General features: G+C 49.0%; 1 protein-coding gene, 1 non-coding gene and 1 pseudogene across 2 annotated transcripts; all 3 read right to left on the bottom strand.

Annotated features, from left to right (window-relative positions):
- Positions 1-848: 848 nt before the first annotated feature.
- Positions 849-983, bottom strand: LOC119160198 (U1 spliceosomal RNA; annotated as a pseudogene).
- Positions 984-1,468: 485 nt separating this feature from the next.
- LOC142769276 (uncharacterized) lies at positions 1,469-5,611 on the bottom strand. The gene is made up of 2 exons (XM_075872388.1): positions 4,078-5,611; positions 1,469-4,021 (listed from the first exon to the last, which is right to left on the bottom strand). Exons 1-2 carry the CDS (start codon positions 5,475-5,477, stop codon positions 3,886-3,888), a joined length of 1,536 nt encoding a protein of 511 aa, XP_075728503.1. The 5' UTR covers positions 5,478-5,611; the 3' UTR covers positions 1,469-3,885.
- A 333-nt stretch (positions 5,612-5,944) lies between these two features.
- On the bottom strand, positions 5,945-6,015 carry TRNAG-GCC (transfer RNA glycine (anticodon GCC)). The gene has a single exon. It is a non-coding gene; the product is annotated as a tRNA-Gly (tRNA).
- Between the last annotated feature and the right edge of the window lie 6,413 nt (positions 6,016-12,428).

The following is a 12,428-nucleotide window of genomic DNA, read 5'->3' as shown; positions in this document are numbered from 1 at the left end:
CGCATTTCCGTGTTTTAACACAATATTAATAAGATATAACAGACAGTAATGCCAAGGAATGTACAGGAGAAGTTATTAGAACCAATGGAATGTAAATAAGAAGAAAGAAGAAAGAAAAGTGGATGAAAAAATAACCAGCCGTGAGCAGGAATCTAACCTACGACCTTCGAATAACGCGTTCGATTCTCTCTCTCTCTCTATATATATATATATATATATATACAAATATATACATATACATATATACATACATGCATATACATATATATATACATACATGCATATACATATATATATACATACATGCATATATATATATATATATATATATATATAAAGCAATTCCTTAATTCCTTTCTCCGGGGGCAGCCACGCGTACAGCATGTTTTCCGGGCTTTTGAAGTCATTCCATGGTGCAAGAAAACAACAATTATCTGGGTCAATAATTAGTGCAGCGAAGAGGCCTGGTGAGATTAATATTGTCACGTGGTCGTGGCGTTGACGAAGGCGGCAGTCGGTGTGTCCAAGATGAAACTCTATTGGGGCCGTACTTGTGGCCGGTAAACGGAAAGTCTGATTACAGCAATGCACCATGGCACCGATAGCATGCCGACAGCGGTGAACGGAGTACCGTCGATCAATTTGACAAGCGGTGAGGCGCGTTGGCATCTATACATGTGTCGTACAATATTCCAGCGCTATCGACAGCGGCCGCGTAAGTTACAGGGGAGCGGTAATATACTGTGGGACACCGTTTGCTCACAGATATAAAAATCACCCAACGCACAGCGAATCAACATTCCATAAGTCGGATAATGGATCACATCTTCCTTTGGATTTTGAAATTAAGGGTGATAGCGCGAACGCAGTCCCCCAATACCAAAAATTGCATGCCCCATCTGACCCAGTTTGGGGTAATGGCAGGTGTCAGCACGAGCGCAGTGCAATGCCCGCACCTCTTCCTGAAGGCACCACCTAGTTTAAGAGAATTTTATTTCCGGATATATCATACACAGCCTATGTGCACACATAAAAATGGACAATGGTGAACAATGCGTATGTACAATGCAAACTGTTATATACAGCGAAAGAACTTATAATAGTGTATGCAGTGACGTACAATGCAAAAATTGTTCAACAAAGACAGGACATTATTGCCATCAAGGTGATTCAACTTAAACAGTAAGACTATATCAGCAAACTGGTGGAGGTCATTCACAGTGAAGGGTGATGTTTTGTATTCACCTGTGAGGAAAATTTGCTCTCGAGCTCAAGAACAATATTGCACAAAAGGACATGTTTCAATGGAAGAAAAGAAAAATACACACTGTGATGTCTCAGTGGTACAAGCTGTAGCCCACCTCCTCAATAGGGGAGGAAAGGCATGGACACTTGTTTTTTTACAATAATAAATCGCGTAGACCAGCGTCGGAGGAAAGCCTCCTCTCCCAGCATGACTAGTTCTGCGTTAAGATGCTTAAGCATTATGTTTCTTAGCCGATGTAGTAGGGGAAACATGGCTCTCTGGGGGCGTCCCCTCAGACGGGCCAGTCCCCTTCGTTTCCATAAGACGAAGGCTCCGATAGCCATTAAGAGTACGACAAAGTTATCCTTGTGGCTAGACTTCCGCTGCATACTTGTTTGGAACATTCTGGTAACCATGCGCCAAAAGGTACGCACTACTATACATTCATGGAAGACATGGTCCAGTGTTTCGACGCGACCGCATTGCGGGCATGTGGCGGAGGGCGCCACGCCCCACGCCGCAAGGCGGTCGGCCGTTGGTAAAGCCTCCCATTCCCTAAGCCAGTTTAGGTCACGGACCTCGGAGGGGAGAGACGTGTTTGTAAGAGTCCAGCGTCTTTTCGCCCGGCATTTCCGGCGTTGTTCTTCAGATAGGCTTTTAAATGCTATTAATTCGCTCATGTCGGTGGGGACATTTCCATAAGTTCCTGAATTGGAAAATCGTTTCGCCATTGTTGTAAAGATTTTATAACATGTGTGTAATACGCCGGTGGCTGTTCGGCAGCTGGTCCCGTGTCGTTTGCTAAACCGAAAAATCTTCTAGAGGTTCCTAGCAGATACACTAGGAGTCGCCTGCCTCGATACGATGAGTTCTCTAAGAGTGCCCAGGTGTTTTTGAGAGCCAACATGCGGCACATTACATCAAGGTTGGGTACACTGAGCCCTCCCCATTTTACTGGTAGGTGGACCAAGGCTCTGGCAACAGCTTCGGCGTGGCCGTCCCAAAAAAAAAGGAGCCGCACGCAGTAGCCACTGTCACGGGTCCCGTTAATTAGGTAGGCGATCGCCGGGCTAATTCCAAGGGCCGAAGTATCGGTCCCCCGAACCGCACCACGAGAGCGTGGACAATTTAGAAGTGGTCCTTTTTGGCGCGCCAGCGGACGCCGGCTGTGGCCCAAAGAACAAGTCAGAGCCGAGAGTTGATAAACAAAACAGAATTATATTCTCAATAATGGCAGATCAAAAACAATACACAAGTATGCACACTCCACAATAGTTGAATAGAATATGTCACCCACCAAACAACGTGATTCGAAAAATGTGTTTCAAAGATCCTCATTATGTCCTCTGCTCGTGTAGACTGTTCGCCGTTCGGTAACTGAACGAAAGAAACATGCATATGTTCACCCAAGGAGCCGTTGCGAACACTTCGAAGAACCGCTGGATCTGGAACCGGTCGTCCGTTGATAAAAGTCTGCGCAGCAGTGCGCGAACTAAGACGTAGCAAAAGTTCGTACCGTGCCTTTAACTGATCGAGATAGTCGTGCATTGCGAACGTCAGCGTCTCGCCTCTGCGTACAATGCGTGCTTTTCGTAGCGTGTCGTTTATCTCTGTCGTCACGCGCGCTTTCCTTTCGCGCCCCGCTTTGATAAGCTCGGCGCGCCAACTGTGTTTCAATGCGTCCCAGCTGCGGGGTTCAGCCGGCCTATCGCACGCTTGCTTTAGTGCATTGCGCAGTAATGCTACGCTTTCCGGGTCGTGCACGAGTGTGGTGTCCATTTAACAATGGTTTCTAAAGGTAGTGGGCTGTTCGATGAAAAGTTTTACAGACACTGGAAGGTGGTCTGTAATGCGTGGAACGTCCGGTGGGAAATGTCTTCGCAGCTTCAGATATGTGTGGCTAGCACTTCGGGAAAATAGTAGCGATCTAGCCGGGTCATGTTGGAACCCCGTTGCCATGTTACAACGAAGCCATTTCCGTGAGTGTCGACCCACGCATCCCTGAGCTTGAAGTTGCGGATGAGTTGTCGCAATGCGCTAACTCCGCTATACTGTCTGCTTTCTCTGCGTCCGCGCGCATCTCTGTCGGTGTCCTCAACACAGTTGAAGTCCCCTACCAAGAAAGTAGGGTAGCTGTCAAACATAAATGAGTCGAGTGAATTGAAAAAATAGGTCGTGCCCCCACGTTGAGCTGGGGCATATATTACGAGCGCCCTTACTCGTCTGCCGTGAAGGTCAAAGTCTACTGCTATTGTGCGACCGTCAAAACCATAGACACAGTGTGCTCCTCGTCGTAACGCTGGTGTCAAAAAAACAACTCCAACTCCGCACATGTTTGAATCGGTCAGCGAAAAGAAGGCTTCGACTCCAAAATGCGAACAAAGGGATTGCACATCGTAAGGGGATCTAAAGTTACATTCCTGTAAGAAGAGGATATCAACATGACGTGATCTTGCGAAGTGCATGACTTCTCTCTGCTTATCCTGGCGTCTGAAACACCTGACGTTTAAGGAGAGAAAATGTACAGTAGCCATTTTGAAAAGGGAGTATGCGCGCAAACTTCAGAAAAGCCCCTTGCAGAGGGTGGGGCGAGCGCTCAACGAGTGAACATAACTAAAGAGAAAAATGTTCTGACGTCGTCAGAGCATTAGCGAATTTTTGGGGCTTACTACTGTCCGTAGAGCCCTCAGAGTCTGGTCGGTGGGTGGGCTCGTTTGGTGGCTGCACGGTCTATTTCCATGGCGCTGGCACTGACACTCGCACCAGCGGCCGCACCTGTAATCCGGTAAATAGGGTTAGACAGGCTCAGTTTGCGGGTCTGAGCCGAGTACTTGCTGGCGTGGGTGCTCGTCGTTGTCAGTGGCATAATCACCGTTGTGGTCTTTTCTGGGCCGATGGCCGGAGCGTCTGCACGTCCCGTTGTTCGGGTGCCGCGTCCCATCGAAGTTCTCGGCGCCTCAGAGCTGCTGGTGGTGCCAACTGTGTCGGAGCTGTAGCACTCGTGATCCCTGCTAAGTACAGGTACTCGAGCTTCAGCTTTGGATGAGCTGTGGTCTTCATAGGCATCCGGCGGGAAGTCGCTGGTCTCGGACGGGTCGTGAAGGGTAGACGAGGCTTTCTCAGGCAGGGGAGGAAGGTTTCCTGGATTTTGTGGTTCGGTATGGGCGTCAGTATCGCTTGTGTCGGTGTCGCTCGCAGGCTCGAGCGCCGAATAATCATCTTGCAGTGCGGGCGTAAGCTCGGTACACGCTTGTTCTTCGGTCGCCGCTGCTGCAGCCACTGCGAAGGACTTCGGACGTACGCAGTCAGCTGTTGCATGGCTGCCCGAGCACTTGTGGCACGGTTCTGCGGATCCCTCTGTGGCATGTCCAAACACGTTGCAACGCGTACAACGGGGCGTGGCACAGTCTTTGGCAATGTGGCCAGCATTTCGGCATTTAGAACACACTTTCTTGACACCCCGGTAGTCACACATGACATTGTAGCCTTGAACTGTCAGAAAGTTCGGTATTTGGCTTTTCATTTCTACTCGCACCACGCGGACACCTGTGCCAACCCCAGGGTGGCCCTTGAACACTGGCTCGTGGATATGTTGCACATTGCCGTAGGCGGAGAGAACAGTCGCTAGGGCTGCGTCGCCTACCCACAGCGGTACCCGGAAAATGGTGACGTGGACTATTTCAGGACCGACGCTGACTAGTGGAACTGATTCGCCGTTCAAGAGAATGGCGCCCCGGCTCTTCAGCTTGGTGGCTGCATGGACATTTGCGGCTGCGGCGCCGAACTTTGCTCCTCCCATGTGCTGGAGGGACCTGATACCGGCTGGGCCGGTCACGGCTTCGAGGGCATCTATGATGTCATCGACGGTGCTCCCTTCTGGAGCGCTGAAATTGAAGCAATGAGCTTTCGGCGGTGGCGCTGCGAAAGCCATCACGCTTCCGTCCTGGCCCTGGCTCCCATGGCTTGCGCTGTGGTGCCCGGGCGTTGAGTCACGGTGAAGGCCTGGACAGAGCCCGGGGGATGTCCAGGGGTCCGCGAGATGCTCGATGAGATGGGGTCGACGACTGGCAGCGTGCCTGGTCACGGTTACCCCGGCACCAAGTAAGTATGCCGGCTTCATTTTTCGCACTCGGTCCGCACCGATTGCGACCTCCTTCACTGTGCAAAAGGGTTGCGGACAACGGTGAAAGATTACTTTTTGTTTTGCACTAAATACAGGCAACATTTGCATTTAGTACACGTATGGAACTAACTTCACGTATTTCTGTTAACATAAAATGCACTTAACTGTCACATATTTTAAGAAAGGCTCAAAGTTTAAGCAAATATAAGAATTACATATGAGAATTTCCTACGCCTCTAGAAGCGCTGGCGCTGTTGCCGCAGCACCAAGATACAGTGTACTAGAAGGGTACACTGTAGCCAGGGACAGGGAGGTCAAAAAGTGGGTAGAATTAACTAGAAGTAGGTTATCTGATTGGTGGCTAAATTCAAGGCACGTGTGAAAATTAAACCCTTCACTGCAAAGTACGAATCCTCAACCTCACTATTTAGGAAAAAATAATAAATCTAGTTTTTGGTTCATTAAGTATTAAGGCTTGGTGGCGCTAGCCACCGCCCGATCTAAAGGGTACATTTGAGATAAATTTATGTAGCGCGAGGCGAAAAAAAAAGAATAAAAGCAAAAAAAAATGTAATTGCGTCGGCCGGGAATCGAACGCGGGCCACCCGCGTGGCAGGCGAGTATTCTACCACTGAACCACCGACGCCCCATTGTCAGGCTGCGTATGCTTACAATGAAACCAGGTAATCACATCTTAAGAATTTTCACATCATGGATGTGACGCTTTAGTCCAGGTAGGGCTGGTCACCCAAAACAAAAGGGCCCGTCCTCCAACCCAGGGCGGGGCCCCTACCGGGGTGAACGTAACTGGATGATGAGGGGTCGCTAAGTGTTACATGCTCTGGAACACGGCGCTTTCGGGTGCCAACTCCTCTTCCTTTCTGACAACGGTAGGATACAGCCGATACAGCGCTGTCCTGACGCTCTGACCTGTTGTATGTGTGCGTTAGCTTTTTTTTCTCATTCTTGTCGCGCTGTAACATAATGAATCTAATTATCGCGAGACAATTTGTATGTGCCGTGCAGCAGGACGAAGATCTCTCCTTTTCGTTTCCGAAGTAATTGCTCAGAGAAACGTTAACTGATTCTCGTTCATACCTGCATGCACATTTCTTCATTTCATCGCCCCCGTCTAACCTTCTGCTGCCTAATTTCTTGGAGCACACTCAGTCTCTCTCATTTATTTTGTTAATTATTTATTCACATTGCTTGAATTTGCAGTCTGAATCCATCGAAGTGAGTCTAAATGAGTTCTCAAATGAAGATGTGCAGACATCAGGGGCGAAGCCATTATTAGAAATCCGCGAAACCTATAGTCTCTAAAAAGAAAAGATTTTTTTTTTTGAGAGGGGCATTACGTTTCGTGACAATTGCTCCCTCCAATTGTTAGCATGCCACACTGCATAACAGTTTTGAATTGCAGCCGAGCTTACTTATGTCTTCCCTTGTGCATGAGATAGCCGCAATGATCCGTGCTTACGCAGTACGTCACCAGAATTATTGACACACACCTCGTGTATGGTACCATCATCATCAGCCTGACTACGCCCACTGCAGGACAAATGCCTCTCCCATGTTCCGCCAGTCAACTCGGTCATGTGCTTGCTGCTGGCACCAGCTGCCACTTTATACCCGCACACTCCCAAACCTCATCTGCCCACCTAACTTTCTGTCTTCGCCTCACCCGCTTGCCTTCTCTGGGAATCCAGTCAGTTAGCCTTAATGGCCAGCGGTTATCCTGCCTACGCGCTACATGCCCAGCTCATGTCTATTTCTTCTTGATTGAAGCGCTTACAGTGGGACAATAAGCGGCTGGATAAATAAGCCGATTTGCATGATCAGTCACTTCCTATCTTTTTAATGGCCATCACCAGGTGTCTGGTAGGCCTAGTATAACAAAGTTTGACTAACGTAAATTGTTGATACTACCTGACTCAAAATCTGCATTACAATAAGCCATCAACTCTTGCTGAAAGAGCGGAAAAACCTTTACATTAGCTTTAGAACTCATTAAGGCATTCGACCTCACCCAGAGAAATGGCCACCCAATCACATGCATTGCAACGGATCGCTGGACACTGTGAACTGGCAGGCAATGAGCTTCCTGATACTAAAGAAGAGCCGCGCTGTGTTAATTTAGCGCCCCTCTTGACGTGAAAGTACCATACTCCAGAAGTGACTCTTTATTGAGATCGCTCATGAGAGAGTGCGCAACCTATTGGTCGCAGCCAGACCATCGATGCAAGCGTCTACAAGAAGCAGACCCTGAGATGACTTTTGGCCTCCCGGCTAGCATGAAACGAGGCAACTTCAGTCTGCTATACACCGGATTCGCTTGGGTGTTGCATTCACTCGCCGCTACGCACACTGCCGTGCGGACATCCCGAACTTTGAACGTTGCCAAGTGCGAGAAACGACGGATATATATATTCGTCATTACTCTGACGAAGGCTGGTCCACCAGCTGAAAACGTTTAGTAAAGACGCTTCCGTGAAAGTTTCGTCGTCTCTTTCTTGCATACAATACGTCGGGTCCAGCGTGAATGATGTTCAAAGAATCTGATATATATATATATATATATATATATATATATATATATATATATATATATATATATATATATATATATATATATATATATATATATATATATATATATATATATAGTGATTGCCTAACTTACGTGTCGCAAAGAAAAACGCTGGCAGGAATAGGTGTGGAAACACTTAGTCAAAGTGGCATTTGATCAACGATGTGTGACCAGACAACATCAAAAACTGTTGTGAGGGTGGTGATAAGCTTATTTTTTTTTTAGAAAGTACAGGACTGGACACTAGACTATACCGAAGCCACATTGCTACGTCGTTATTGTACATACGCATAACTTCTTTCTGTCCCCATCATCACCCTTCATCACATCATTCTCTTTTGCCTTCAAATAAATCATCTCTCGCTCGATCAACCAACCGCGGCGCGTTTCGTGCTACATAACTTGCACGAGTCATCAGAACACAATTTATAGGAGTGCGGAAAATACAGGATGAAAATTCAGTCTCCGCAGAGCAGCTTGGGACGCGGTAAAAGCTCAGCTGATCAGTTCAGATCGGTAAAACCGAATATGGGCCATCCGGTGAGCATTTAGGGTGGCTGGAAGAAACGGTCTCTCCACAGCCTTTGGTTCAAATAAAGTTACGGGCCGATCCCCATGAGTGGGTATTAGCCATATTTGTGGCGTCATCATCATAATCATCATCATCACGTGCAGCGTGAGGCCGTGGAGCGCTCTTTTTCTCGCAACGGTTTTCTTCATTCTTTCCGAAGCCGCCATCTGCTTTAGACGCTCTCCGGTCACTGACCCGCCTTCTCGATTCATATTCGCCTGTTGCAGTATGCGTGGAGAGTCATCACTCGCGTTCCTGCACAAGACTCGCGCTCGGCGTGGTGCCCAGTCTTTTGGCATCAGCAAAGGCATGGCCGCCACCATCTTTACTGTGATGTCTCTCGTGGGAGTGTGCGGTGTCGCTACGGTGCTGACGCTCATCGAGCGCGACCTGGGGCAGGACGTGACTGACGAGACCGTGAGCAGCTCTGCCAACAGAAGCGTGCTTCCCATTCGAAGAGACGCCGCGCCTCCACGAACAGCGCCAGATGAACTGCACGTCCATCCGGAGCGTTCGGCTTCACTCTCGGCTGACAAGATCAAGGGTGTTTTACAGAAGAAACACGGGAACAAAGCGCGCCGCATAACGCCTCACGATGATGTTCAAGCTTCTGGAGAGCGCTACGGTACCTCTGTAGCCGACAACAACGCAACGGCGGCTTTCACGAGCTATGAGGACCACAGGGAGAATGACTTAAATACGTCCGTAAAGAACGGTAGCGAAATAGTGGCCGAAGGCTTGGTTGATTTAGACGTACCCCAAATCTCGTTCGAACAGGCTTCGAGATTGTCTTCACTGCAGGGATCGTCGACGCACCAGTTCTCGACGTCAGGGCCCACAAGCAGGGCGGCTTCTACAGAGTCGTCCTTCACGCATCTTAGGGCCAAGGAACCACCAACAAAGACGTCAGAAGAGACACGCACCACTAGCAGCATCGATGGACACGCGGTGGACGTCGAAGCGAAGACGGGCGCCGTGAGGAAGTATCATGCCTCGTCGGGTTTGCTGTTCTGCTTCTACGATGACCGCAGTACCATCCGTTCTCCGGGCTTTTCCGTGTACGACTTCCCCGTGCAGCTGTGCACGGACGTCGCCTTTTGCTGCGTAGACGTAAACGCCAAAGGCCAGGTGGTGGTCAGCAAGAGACTCAAACTGTTCCTGGAAGTCGTCGGTCACGAGTTTCTACCAGCACGTCACCTGTTCCTGACCTTGGGCGGCCACCGCCTGTTGGTGCACCACATGGACGCAGCCCTGGGAAACACCGCTCGCTTTGCCACCGACCTTTCCGAAGAGCTCCTAAGAATGGGCGTCGGAGGGCTGGCCGTCTACATCGAGGACGTGGAACTCTTGAAGCACGCTGCACGCGTCCACGACCTCCTCATGGCCGTGCGGGGCGTGACCGTAGCGGTGGTGTTGCCGCGAGATTTGCGGCAGCAGGTGCGATACTACCACACCGAAATATACGCCAACACAAAGGACATGCTGGTCATCTCGCCACCGTCGCAGGGCTACGGTGGCAGGCAGCCGCAGCTGGGTTTCGCCACCTGTCCACACCCTCGCCGCAGCGTCCACGAAGGTTCGTCGCTCGAGTTCATCTACCAGCTCTCGAAAACCCTGCTGTCCCCCATGGAGAACGATGACGTGGACTACGCATCTAACAGCGTCACTGTGGACGAGCAGATTCCGGTGCCTCGTTGCCTCATCGGCGTCTCCCTCGGTGGCCTCAAGTTCAAACTGAAGAACCGTAGTCGCCACGACGTCGGGTCGCCGGCCACGTTCGTTCGCACCGTGCCGTACCGCGAGATTTGCAGGCAGCAAGGTTGGCGCCAATGGCACGACAACGTGAGCGAGTGTTTCGTGGCCTGGGACGGCGACCGAGGATGGATGTCCTCGCTGGGGCCGCAAAGCACCGGTTTCGCCGCGGAAATGGCCAACGGCTTGGCCGTGTTCGACCTGGACTTCGACGATTATCTCGGAGAATGTGGCAACAAGTTCCCCGTGTTGAGAGCGCTTCGCACCGCGCTGAACGCCTGACGCCCGCGAGCACACGTGCATTTACGAGGCTGCATTTGTTACTTAGGTTCTGTTTTATTGATACTTGGGAATTATTATACCATCCACGCTATTTTTCTACATTGCATGATCGCTGATATTGTGATTTATTTACGTATTTATTTGTTATTTTGTTCATTTATTCATTTATTTGTAACCATGAAATGGAGGGCATTGCAGATATTTTTGCAAATACGAAGTTCGAGTTACGCGTATACTTTCCTTATTACCCGCCCTAATTATTCTCCTTGCGAAGTTAGCGTGAGCGACATTCAAATCCTTCAGATAAGGCATTCTAAGAATGGGCTTTAACCTATTTATTGCCTGATATTCTGCACGGAGTAATTTATATCGCTACGTCAATTAACCTGTAAATGACCCTATGTGAACGCACAATATACACGCTCATAGTTCTCATTCGTTTGCAAAGTTTAGTCAACTTTATTTCTGTTTGCGTTTGTAGCAATTAAAGTGCTCTTACACGGTGTATTCGTCCGAAAGCCGTGCTTGAGCACGTTGCTAAGAGTTTCAAAGGCGAGGGTAATGACACACAGTGTTGTGTTCTCGAGGCCACAAAAGGTTCGCGCGTCTCCTTTTTCTTTTATCACAGGGGGTGAAAAAAAAAGAGTATGGATGACTGCCAGTTGGGCGTGTTGGTAAAGGTTCATGGTGAAACAAGCGCTAAATATACACACACTCAAAGAGGACACAGACAAGCGCTTATACTAGCAACTGAAAATTTTATTTCGAAGCGAACACTAATAGATACATCGCACGCATGTACGTCATTCCCAACTTGCCCTATCATCATCAACAACGTGATATAACAAAATATGCACTCCCATAATCGATGGCACACAACCAGAAACAAACTGGGCATACATCCAGTGTATCATTCGCAGCTGCAGGTCAGACCATCATTTTCATGCAAAGCATCTATCGATGGTTCGTGCTGCATGATACAAGCAATACGACCCAGCACATCCACAAAAAATGGCCTGACACTCGGCAGTTTGACGATGCTGAAGATGCAAGACTGGAGTGGCTCGAGGTCACGCTGTCCATGTACTTGGATGAACTGGAAAAAAGTTGTCGAAGTCAAAAGGAATTTTCGACGAAAGAAACGTATGAAGCATTCCTCCTGACCACATATTCCACAGTTGCCTGTATCAAGTACCTGCTCACAGAGGAGAAGTTCTTGTTTGTGCTCACGCGTAAATTTAATAGTGACCCCATCGAGTCGCTGTTTGGAACACTGCGGATGTCCTCTGGCTGCAATGACATGCTGAATGTTCGTTCTGTTTTGGAAAGACTGGAGAAGGTTTTAAAAACTGGACTTGCCGCATCCAGCATGACATCAAACGTTGCACACTGAGAATGTGCCCAAATGTCAACAGGCACACTGCTCACTGAAGCTTCTCCTTCGCTAACACAGCAGCCGCCTCAGCTACAGAGAGCTGCATGTGTTTTGCAACGGCCCAATGCAACAGTCTTGCCTCAGCACTTGCCATCACTTGAGATTTCTGCAACTGTTTATGTTGGGGGCTATATTGCCCGCGTCATAAACGAGCACATGAGTTGTGGAAGTTGCACTGCAGTCTGCACAAAGCCAGCGAGCAATCAACCTATCTTGCAGTTCACCCGCAGCCAGGACCCAGTTGGGCTACTTTACCCGTCAGACCAGTTGCTGTTTGCCGTCGACGTGCTAAGGGCATTTGCAGATCCTGTTCTGAAGGACAATCCGACTCTAAAAAATACATTGTATACCCTGGTTAAGTATGTTGTGCCAGCATTGTGTGCTTCAAACCTGCTCAAGTGCAAGGAGATGGATGACACTCACAGAGCT

This window comes from Rhipicephalus microplus, chromosome 1 (assembly GCF_043290135.1).
Source record: "Rhipicephalus microplus isolate Deutch F79 chromosome 1, USDA_Rmic, whole genome shotgun sequence".
Classification (NCBI taxonomy): Eukaryota; Metazoa; Arthropoda; class Arachnida; order Ixodida; family Ixodidae; genus Rhipicephalus; species Rhipicephalus microplus.
This window is presented reverse-complemented; position numbering and strand designations above follow the sequence as displayed.

Excerpts from the sequence above, each read along its gene's own strand:
- LOC142769276 (XM_075872388.1), bottom strand. The coding sequence starts at position 5,477 with ATGCAAATGTTGCCTGTATTTAGTGCAAAACAAAAAGTAATCTTTCAC. Across the intron at positions 4,022-4,077 it reads ACGAGCACCCACGCCAGCAA|GTGCGGCCGCTGGTGCGAGT; the intron begins GTACTCGGCTCA and ends ACCGGATTACAG.